The sequence below is a fragment of the Eutrema salsugineum genome, unplaced genomic scaffold (assembly GCF_000478725.1).
Source record: "Eutrema salsugineum unplaced genomic scaffold, Eutsalg1_0 scaffold_15, whole genome shotgun sequence".
Lineage (NCBI taxonomy): Eukaryota > Viridiplantae > Streptophyta > Magnoliopsida > Brassicales > Brassicaceae > Eutrema > Eutrema salsugineum.
In genome coordinates, this window is record NW_006256867.1 from 3,727,989 (window position 1) to 3,739,090 (window position 11,102).

Here is an 11,102-nt window from a genome sequence, read left to right on the forward strand (position 1 = left end):
AAATTTTTGCTGGCAATGCCGAGCCGTATTTAACGACGAGGCGTTTTTGCTGTGCATAGTGCCGAGCCGTGTAAACGACGAGGCGTTTTAGCTTTGCATGGTGCCGAGCCGTGTAAACGACGAGGCGTTTTGGCTTTGTATGGTGCCGAGCCGTAAGGACGACGAGGCATTTTAGCTTTGTGTGGTGCCGAGCCATAAGGACGACGAGGCGTTTTAGCTTTGTGTGGTGCCGAGCCATAAGGACGACGAGGCGTTTCGTTTTTGTTAGCCAAAGACGATTTGGTATTCTCATTGAATCTGACTATGGACCGGCGTTTCCGAGAGGATGACTATGCTTGTCCGGGTTTTAGGAGTTTACTTCGGTTTTAGAGAAAGCGATGTAGTCTCGGCTTATATTCTCGTGTGCGATAGTAAACCGTGGCGACCTGATACGTTTTTGGTCTAATATTTGTATAGCGCGCTTAATTTTTATCCGTATAGGATGTAACTTGCACCCTCGTCCTAGGAAAGGTGGTAAAAGTCCGTTTAGAGAACTTTGTATTTGTTGCCCCGTTGTGGACAGCAACGAGACGAGGCGTTCGGTGGCTTAGTTTGCCGAACTGACTGAGGACCGATTAAGGTCCGAGGTAACCAGGTCATGATTACTCGCCGAAGTGATGGGTGAAAGAATTTAAAAAATCCGAACTTGTTACAATTAGTTGCTGATTTAGAAAGAATGAGAAACTAGCCGAAGCGATAATGAACAAACGTGAAATAAGTATATGATTCAAAACGAACTGAGAATGTGCCAAAGTGGCCATGTTCCTAAGTTTATCACAAGCTAAAATTGTAGAGTTAAAAGAGGTATGTATACGTACCCACTCCCCCCCCCCCTTTTTAGGAGGGGGGACAATTGAACCCGTCCGAGGACGGGCTGCCTACGTACCCTTTGCAGAGATCAAGCCGTCCCGTAGTTCATGTTGGTCGTGCTGTATCCTTAATGATAGTATTCCTTCAGATGCATTGTGTTCCATGATCTTGGAATCGTCACGTCAGCTAGTGTCGCGAGTTCGTAGACTCCTGGACGAACCATTTTTGTGACCTTGTAAGGACCTTCCCAATTTTCTCTCAGCTTTCCTGCGTTCTTCTCGGCAGTATTTTGGAAGACCTTTCGGAGGACGAGCTCCCCTGCTTTGAATCTTCGGCTATGAACGTTTTTGTTGTAGTATCGCGTCGTTGCTTGTTGATAGTTCTGTATTCGAATTAAGGCTTGGTCGCGCTTTTCGTTGATTAGGTCGAGCTCATCTAGCATCATTAAGTGGTTCAAACCCTCCTGTGCTGGTAGAAGTCTTCGTCGAATACCTGGGAAATCCACCTCGGGGGGAATTACGCACTCCGATCCGTAGACTAAAGCGAATGGAGGTTCCCCGGTGGCTCGGCGCGGAGTTGTTCGATGAGACCAAATGACTCCTTCGAGTTCGTCTGCCCACCGTCCCTTCTTGGCGTCGAGCTTTTTTTTCAGACCGTCGAGGATCGTCTTGTTGGCTGCTTCGGCTTGTCCGTTCCCTTGAGGGTATCTTGGCGTAGATTTGCTGAGGCGGATTTTCCACTTCTCGCAGAAGGCTTCGAAGCGTGTTGAGATAATCTGGGATCCGTTGTCGGTGACTATCTCGTAGGGGACCCCGTGTCGGCAGATGATATTTTTCCAGACGAAGTGTTCGACTTGAACATCTTTTATGCTTGCATAGGAATCGGTTTCGACCCATTTGGAAAAGTAATCCGTGAGGAGGAGCAGGAAACACTTCTGCTTCGAGCGATGTAGAGGTCCGACGATGTCCATCGACCATCTCATGAACAGATAAGGTGATGAAATTGACGAGAGCAACTCGGTGGGTTAATGAATTGTTGGAGCGTGCCGCTCACACTTCTCGCACTTTGCTGTAAATTTCTCGCAGTCCTTGACCATCGTGGGTCAGAAGTAGCCGTGCCGTTTAATCTTGATAGCGAGCGACCTTCCGCTGGAATGGTTCCCGCACGCGCCGCTGTGCACCTCGTGCATGATCTTTCTTGCCTCCGGTCCTTCGACGCATGTCATGAGAGGTCTTGAAAATCTCCACTTAAACACCCCGCCATCGACGAGGACATACCGCGCGGTCTGAGCTTTTAGTTTGCGGGCTTCCCATTTGTCGGTTGGCACCTCTCCATCGGCGATATACACTCGGATAGCTCCGAACCATTCTTTGTCGCAGCCGTACTCCGGCTCGGCCGGTGAGGCGTCTTCATCCATAGGAGCGGCTTCGTCGTCCTCTGGTTCTTGTTCAGGAGGATTTATCAGCCGAACTCCTTCCACCTCTTCGATGCTAGGACGTTCGATGAATTCGACTGGGATCGTTCGTCGGAGGTCTGGGTCCGAGGTCGAAGCGAGTGCTGCCAATGCGTCGGCCGAGGTGTTTTCTCCTCGGGGAAAGCGAGTGAGTTCGAACTCATCGAATTTTCGCACCAACTCTCGGACCACTTTGAGGTAAACTCCCATTCGTCCATCCTTCGCCTCGTATTCTCCGTTGAACTGACATGCTACAAGCTGTGAATCGCAAAAGGTTCTTATCTTTCGAACTCCAATTCTCTGTGCTAGTCGTATGCCGGCGATCAGTGCTTCGTATTCCGCTTCGTTGTTCGAGGCGTGGAAGTTCAGGCGAAAAGACTGCTCCAATATTTCTCCGGTGGGAGAGGTGAGGCGGATTCCTATTCCCGAGCCGTGTTTAGATGACGAGCTGTCGACGTGCAGCGTCCACACTTCGTCTAGAGTCGGCTCGTTTGTTGCTTCGACGGGAAGTTCAATGAGGAAATCTGCGAGCACCTGTGACTTTGCAGACGACCTGTTCCAATACTCGATGTCGTATTCGCTTAGCTCTATGGCCCACTTGGCGAGCCGACCGGATTGGCTAGGGCTGTGTAGGATCGAGCGCAGTGGAAGCGTAGCGAGCACAAAAATTGAATGTGATTGAAAGTACGGGAGCAGTTTCCGAGCCGAGACTACGACGGCTAGGGCGACCTTCTCGATCTGGGGGTAGCGAGTCTCGGCGTCGGTCAATATCTGGCTGATGTAGAAAATGGGCTTTTGCTCGGATCGTTCTTCTCTGATAAGGACTCCGCTTACAGCTGTAGCAGACACTGCGATGTAGAGGAAGAGCGGCTCTCCTTCGACTGGTTTTGCTAAGATTGGTGGGCTCGCCAGATAATTCTTCAATTCCTGTTTAGCGCGGCGACTCTTCCTGTGAGCCTCTGCACTTCGTGCTTTGTCCTTGGAGAGGGCATCTCAATTAAAGCTTTGATCTGCTTGGGATTTGCTTCTACCTCGGTGAGTTACCAGATAGCCGAGGAATTCTCCCGAGGTGACCGCGAACCTGCACTTTGCCGGGTTTAGTTTCATGTTGTGCTTGTTCAATTGTTCGAAGCATTCTCGTAGATGCGCGACTTGGTCTTCCTCGTTGAGTGATTTGACTAACATGTCGTCGATGTATACTTCCATAGTTTTTCCAAGCTGAGCCGCGAACATTTTATTGACGAGCCGTTGATACGTTGTTCCTGCGTTCTTGAACCCGAACGGCATGACTTTGTAGCAGTATATCCCGCGATCAGTTATGAATGCCATTTTTTCTCGATCATCAGGATGCATTAGGATCTGATTGTAGCCGGAGAACGCGTCCATCAATGTTAACAGTCTATTCCCTGCAGTGGCTTCGACGAGCCGGTCTATGTGTGGCAAGGGAAAGTGTCTTTTGGGCACGCCTTGTTGAGGTCGGTAAAATCCACACATACTCGCCACTTGCCGTTCTTCTTCTTCACGACCACCGGATTTGTGAGCCAGTCCGGATATTTGGCATCGGCGATTGATCCTACTTTGAGTAACCTTTCGACTTTGTCGTTAACTTCTTTAGCTCGTTCGGGGCCGAGCTTCCTTCTTTTCTGCTTTACTGGTTTAAAGGTCGGATCCACATTCAGCTCATGACAGGTCACGTCGATGCTTATGCCTGGCATATCTTCTGCTGTCCAGGCGAAAGTGTTGATGTTTTCCTTGAGGAGGGAAAGGAGTTCGCTTCTCAGAGGCTCTTCCAGTTTTGTTCCTATTTCGACGCATCGCTCTGGGCGCGCCTCATCTATACATACCGAGTCCACTGCATCGCATGCTGGCTCGGCGCGTGTTTCGCGGCTCTCCGCGATCTGTAATTGCTATAAGAATTTCGAGAGCTGGTTTGCGGGCTCTCGGTCTGTCTTCATCTTTTTGTGGTCGATGTCTGCTCGAGCGTCGGTGACGGGGTTCCTTAGCTTATGCTCGGCTAGGCAGCACATTCGTGACTCCTTCTGACTCCCCCATATCGTTTTAACACCTGCCGGGGTTGGGAATTTGAGGCAGAGATGATAGGTAGAGGGTACCGCCCTCATCCCATTGATCCACGGAGTTCCCATAATCACATTGTATATTGCTGGGTGATCGGTGACGCAGAATTCGACGATTTTAGTGACTCCGCCAGCTACCACAGGAAGCCTGATCGTTCCCATAGTCATCGTCGTTTCTCCTGAAAATCCGGTTAGAGGTTTGGGGATTGCTTCAACCTCGGAGAGGTCGATTCCCATTCTTCTGAGTGTTTCCCTGAAGATGACGTTCACCGAGCTTCCAGTATCGATGAGCACCCTTGCTACGTCATAATCACTGATCGTTAACTCAATCACCAACGGATCGTTATGAGGTCGATCGATTCCTGACGTTTCCTCCTCGGCGAAGGAGATCATTGTGTTTGGTATGTCGGTTGGTTCTGTCCAATTCTCCTTCGCTTCGGCTCGACGCTGATTGGCTTTGATGGAGGATACGGTATCTTGGTAGTATTGGGATCCACCCATGATCATAATGATCCTTTGCCTCGGCTCGGGTCGCTCTTCAGGTTCGCCTCTCCTGTCACGCTTGGGGTTATCGCCTCGTCGGGGAGGATTCGCGGGTTCCGCCGCACCGCTCGGCTCGGCTCTCTCTTGTTGTTCGTTAGGGACGAGGTCTTTGAAGCTGACCGCGTTTTGGAGCTCTCCCGCTGCCATCTTTGCTGCGAGCTTTTCTCCTAAAGTTCGGCATTGAGCCGTCGAATACCCGTAGGTCTGGTGATACTCGCAGAAAGCCTTCTTGTCGTAGTTGGCGGACTTTCTCACCCAAGTGTTGTTGCGCGGCTCTCCTCTTCCGCGTTCGGTGCCTACCTGATAATTATGGGCGCCTTCGCTTCTAGGTTCATCCGAGCTCTGCGTTGTTGTGTTGCTCGATGGGTTGCCCTTCTTCGCGGGGCGCGGCAAAATTGAGCTTCGGATTGCTGCTTTCGTTGCTTCGTACTGCTCGTCCAAGTTTTTCATTTCCTCCTTGTTTACGACGAAGTCTGATGATCGGTGCAAAGCGTCTTGGATTGTTTGCGCGTGTTGAGAGCCATCTCCCGTCGAAACTCGGATTTGTACCACAAAGATCGCTTCAGAGCCTCGAGCGCAGCCTTGTCGCTTATCCCTTCTATTTTGGATACGACTGCCTTGAATCTTGCCATGTAATCCCGAAGCGGTTCGTTCGGTCCTTGGGATAATGTCCACAGGTCGGCATCAGATGTTCCTCTATCCATAAACATCGAGTATTGTTTAAGGAACAAAGCGGAGAGCTGTTGAAAATTGCCGATTGAATTTCGTTCCTGCCTCGAAAACCACTCGAGTGCGGCTCCCTTGAGATGCTCCACGAATAGCAGGCAGTATCCGGCATCTATTTCGCGCTCGGTGAGTTTAGCGGCGTTCTTTGTGAAGGCTCGGCGACAATCCGAAACGCTGTGATGTGTGCCTTCGGGTCGGTTGTTCCTTCGTAGAACGGGATTCTCACCTTCCCCGGCTCGGGGATCTTGGCCTCCGTGAATCTTGCAGTGAATGGGGTTCTCTGAGTTTCTTCAAGCATTCGGTCGATTTCGTGGCGCGTATTTCAGCTACCGTCCGAGCCATCGAGGCTCGCAGCTCTTTGAGTTCAAGAGTTTGTGCGTGAGTCATTCCCTTTGATTGGGGAGGTCGCTCCCGCTCCTCGGCTCGTCCTCGCGCTCTGCCTGCTCGATCCATTGGAGGTTTTCTTCCTCCTCGGTTGGATTGTCGCCGCGGGTCGGATCGGAGACTTCGTCAGTTCGGATGCCGTTTAGTGCCGAGGCGAGCTCTTCTTGACTTATTCGGTGAGCCGAGCCGGTTTGTTGCAGATTCGTGGTTCCGTCGTTCTGCTGGGCGTCTATGTCAATCGCATCGTTTCTTTCTTCGCCAGCTCGTCGCCTCGAGTTTCAGCGGAGAGGGGGCGGCTCGGTTATGTTGACTCGGGTCGCCGCGGGGGTCTGTTCGTCGAGGAGACGAGACATTGGAGGAGCCGAGGGGTTTCTCGCGCCGCTCCCTGAGGCTTCTACAGGTGTCGAGAAATCGAAGCGTCTCCAGATTCCATCCATCGGGTCGGGAATTTCGGCTCTCCAAGTTGGGTGCAGTCGCTCAGCCGCCATCGCGTCGAGCCTCTCTGTAATCGCCTCGTTTCTTTTATCCTGTTCGTCGATTTTTTTCATCAACGCAACCATCATGTTTCGCATCTCCTCCTGGGTTTCGATCGTTGCCGTCGTCGTGCCCGATGCCGGAGCGTCCTTCTCCGCGCCGTTACCGGTGTTGTTGTTGTTATCATCGGGGGTGTTGCTCGCCATGTTCTTCGGATCTTAAAGTCTCGTCGATTTAGAGTAAGAAAGTTTCGAGTCCCCACAGACAGCGCCAAATTGTGTGAGCCAAAACTCGCACAACCAAAAATTTGTTAAGGAAAAACTTAAGGGACCGGAAACTTCTAGGGTTTATCGCAAGAACAGTAAGATCGAGAGAAGGTTTTTATTGCTATGAAAGTGTGTAGGTCTTATTTCTCGGGGTTGCAAAAAGTTACAGAATGAATTGTATACATCGTCTATTTATACTAACTCTCTGAACCGCCTAGCCGAGAATCTCGGGAGAGATTTTCGGAATATTTCCCTATGAAGGTAACTAGGGACGAAGCATTTCCTCATCAGTGCTTTCAACTCATCCCGTATCAACAGGTGGCTCTCTATTACGTTTGCCGCGGCTCGGCCCATCTAAGCTTCTCCACGGCTCGGCCCATCTAAGCTTCTCCACGGCTCGGGACATTTGCCATTTGAGTGGAGACGTGAGCTGGTCCACCTCACCGAAACGCGGCTCGGCCCAGGCGTGTTGGAGAGGGGCTCGGCCCATTTCTTGTGATACGGCTCGGCCCATCTCTCTTTTCCTCACGGCTCTCCCTACTGGTCTATCTTCACGGCTCTCCCACTTGGTGAGAACGGCTCTCCCACTTGTCTTGGTGAGAACGGCTCTCCCACTTGGTGAGAACGGCTCTCCCGCTTGTCTTTCTTCCATACTTAGTCATTTTGAGATGGTCTTATCTACGTGGGGTGAAAACCGACCCCAACATCGGTTTGGGAGACAGACGACATATCTTCATCAAATAGAGGATCATAAAAATCTCTGTGGGCATTGTAAGTTGTTAGGGTCTCCCAGCAGAATCCTTTTTCCTCTAAACCTTCGCGAATTGATTTGTAGTGCCTGCGATGTCCTCTTTTGTGATGGTTCGGAATTGAATTCTGATCCATTGAGGAGGGATCACGAATGCATTGTGCTTCTCGGCGTTGAGTGGCTCGAGGAGTGCTGTAAAAACCTCCCTCATAGTAGTAATTTCGTTTCATAGGATCCATATCTTCTGAAATGGAAACAAAATAACCGAAAAATGGAAAGTTGCAGAAAAGGGGGTTCTAGAGTCGATTTACTAACCTTTCTCGGGGTTTTGCAGAAAAGAAAACGCGTGCCTTCCCCGGCAACGGCGCCAAAAACTTGATGTGGTGTGTGTTGTGGGTGTCAAGTTTTACCCTAATTGAAATCAATAGCCGCAAGTGCACAGCTGATCGATTGTAGTACTTAGGGATCGAATCCACAGGGAAGGAGGATCTTTTCCTGCAAAAAGCCTTTGAAATAAGTTAAAGTAAGGAAGTCTAGAACAAAAACGGTTTAGTGGGGGTTTGGTAGTGTGTTTAAAATGTAAAAACGAAATATTAAAAGAGAATACGGGAATTTAATGGCGTAATAACTAAACTTAACGAAAATAACTAAAAATAATAAAAACGGATATTCTAATGCTTAAATGAAAATGAACTAAAAAGGAAAGGCAATATTAAACTAAAGCTTTAAAGAAAATCAGTGTAAATCAATGGAGAAGAAAGCGTTGGGCTTCAGGGAAGTTGTCTCAGGGGTACGAACGATTCAAAACATTGCTAGAGAGTAAAATTGATAAGATCTTAGCTTAAACTTTTTGAACTGGAGTCACAGACGTATGAATACGCCACTGTCGTGATCATAGACAACTATCTCTCTCAACCCTGACCAGTAGGTTTCCACTCTGGCCCTGGAAGAGAAGAGATGCATTATGTTTAAGACTCGTCCTAATTCACAAATCGCCCATAGGTAGGTTTCCACTCCTATGTTTGTTTTGCTCTCCCAAACTAGATATGATACCTGATGAACACTTTCGTGTCACCAAGCATCTGGATCAGATTGTAGTTCATGACGCTACTCTCATGCAGTAAAAACGAATTCAGAAGAAAAAGTTCTAAGATTCGGCTCAAAAGCTCATGGAATCCTCATCGAACATATAAATCCCCATCGAAAATCCCTTAATCCCAACAATAAAACTACTCAGACATAATGAACGAAATCAAAGACATAATATTAAGATATAGAATAGAAACCGAAATTGAAAAAGAAAGAACAAGGGTTCAAGAGAACAAATCTCTCTCTCCCTAAAAGTTAAAGCAAAAACAATAAAAGTATGAAGTAAATATTTCGGTGGTGATCCGTTCTTCTCCCATTTAGGGTTCCTAAGACATGTATTTATAGTGCTCAAGACCTCTCTGGACGTCACTTAGGGTTTCTCCAAATGTGGGCTTCAGAAATGGGCTTTTTAGGCTCGGAGGTTGATGGCCGCGGTCGGGAGGGCTCTGACCGCGGGGAATGAGTGGTTTGCCGCGGTCGGGATGCTCCTGACCGCGGGAAATTGCTTGTTGGCCGCGGGTGGAAGTGCTTGCCGGCTGGTTTACGGGACATCTTGCTCTTCGCGTATCTTTTGATTGAACCGTTGGATTGCCAAGCTGTAAAGTGCACTGGAAAGCTGATACTTCCATCTTTAAGGTCTCCAAATTTGAGCTGGATCAGACGGTGAGAAGGCCTTCAATCAGGAGTGAACTTCTGACGGTTTGACTATGAGCTGAAATCTGATTTTCTATCCATTTTGTTAAGCTTTTCCCTAAGTTACCTGAAAAGAGTCTTGGAACTACAAATACTAGAAAAATGTGATAAAAGTACTTAAAAGCAGTTAAAAACATAGAAAAATTATTTCAAAACGATCCATAAAAGTGGTCAAAATACGGTGTTATCAGCTATATTGTTCTTGCTCATCCCGTGACTCCGTATGTTTTTCAGGATACTCTTAGTCAGTGTTTCATCATATATTCGTGCTGGAATATGTCTTCGACTGGTATTGATTATTTATCAGCACCTATCTTAAGCTTTCGTATTTTAATTAATTAAAACACTCGATCATTTATATTTGATATATATATATTATTAACATTGATTAGGGGTTCCATTCCTACATGTGCACCTCCTTCCACCACCGCATTCGTTCTCAGATGATGAGGAAATGCCTGGTTTGGACAAGAAGAGTAAACTGGAAGCTTGGATGGAATGTAATCGTCTTCATCCTGAAGCAAGGGAGTTGACATATCCTCAATTCCCTATGGAGTGGGTTGGGGATCGTGAGCAAGCACAATGGAGACGCCGTTTATCTCAAACTTTGCAAGTCTTTCTCTTACAGTGTTGTCCATTATCATCTGGTGAACTTTATTACCTGAGACTTTTGCAGAAGATGAAAAGAGGGGTGTTTTGTTTTTCTGATCTTAGGACCGTCAACGGTGTTCAATATTCAACATTCAAAGATGCTTGCTACGCTATAGGATTGGTATCTGAAGATGATGATGAGTTTATTGCAGGGTTTTATGAAGCGAGTAAATGGTCCTCTTCGCATGCTTTGCGTGTGTTTTTTAAGATTCTTCTCAGGACAAAGGCATTGGCGAATCCTGCGCATGTTTGAACTGCATCAAACACTTGATCTTTCCCTCTGTCGATTCTTGAATATCCATTATATGTTCTATTTCTGATTATGTTTTAGATATCTTTTTAATATATTCATCAGAACCTTCTATTCGGTGTTATGGATTTGTCTTTTATGTCATTTTTATTGTGTAAGAATTAATGATGTCAATGAGAACTTCGTTCAAAGTAAGACATTTATAAGTGTCTTTCACGTGACCATTTAAGGAGAAAATTAAATATTTCAGTCGTTGAGATTTGCTAGATGAAGGAAACTGATCAATTGCATGCCTTCATCTGAGACAATGCAGGAATAGACGAGGATGAAGACAAAGACAAAGAAAAAAACATATAAAACCTGGAAGAAAAATAAAAAAATGGATAGCCTAAATAATAGAAGAAGGATTAAGATAAAAACATCTGAAAGTTGAAAAAGATAAAAAAAATCAGAAGAATAGGAATAAGAAGTTGGAAAAGTTAGAGACAAAAAAAAAAACGGTCATGAAGAAAATGAAATAGAAGAATAAGAAAATGAGAAGATGATGTAGATGAAGTAGAAGAAAGTGAAGATAAGGAGAGCAACTAAGAAAAATCAGAAGAATATAAGAATTCAAGTAAGACACATAATATTAAGGAGAAGAGGATGGGACGAAACGGAGAAACAATTGGAGAAAAAAAAAAGAACGTCCAAAATATAAATATGGTAAAAAAAAGTCAGAGACGATGAAAAATAAGAACAAAAATATATATCAGAAAGAAGGTAAATGCAAAGATAAAAAGTATGAGTAAATGAAGACGAAGCAGATAAGGAAGAGGAAAAATACGAGATAATAATATGAAGAAGAAAAACTGAATGAAAAAGATGAAGCCTAATTCGGAGAAGACAAGGACGATAAAGA

General features: G+C 46.7%; 2 protein-coding genes across 2 annotated transcripts; both read right to left on the reverse strand.

Moving 5' to 3' along the window:
- Positions 1–1,951: 1,951 nt before the first annotated feature.
- LOC112088034 lies at positions 1,952–3,688 on the reverse strand. The gene is made up of 2 exons (XM_024158186.1): positions 3,347–3,688; positions 1,952–3,280 (listed from the first exon to the last, which is right to left on the reverse strand). The coding sequence occupies exons 1-2, from the start codon at positions 3,686–3,688 to the stop codon at positions 1,952–1,954; spliced, it is 1,671 nt and encodes a 556-aa protein (XP_024013954.1).
- Positions 3,689–4,209: 521 nt separating this feature from the next.
- LOC112088035 lies at positions 4,210–5,370 on the reverse strand. The gene has a single exon (XM_024158188.1). The coding sequence runs from the start codon at positions 5,368–5,370 to the stop codon at positions 4,210–4,212; it is 1,161 nt and encodes a 386-aa protein (XP_024013956.1).
- Between the last annotated feature and the right edge of the window lie 5,732 nt (positions 5,371–11,102).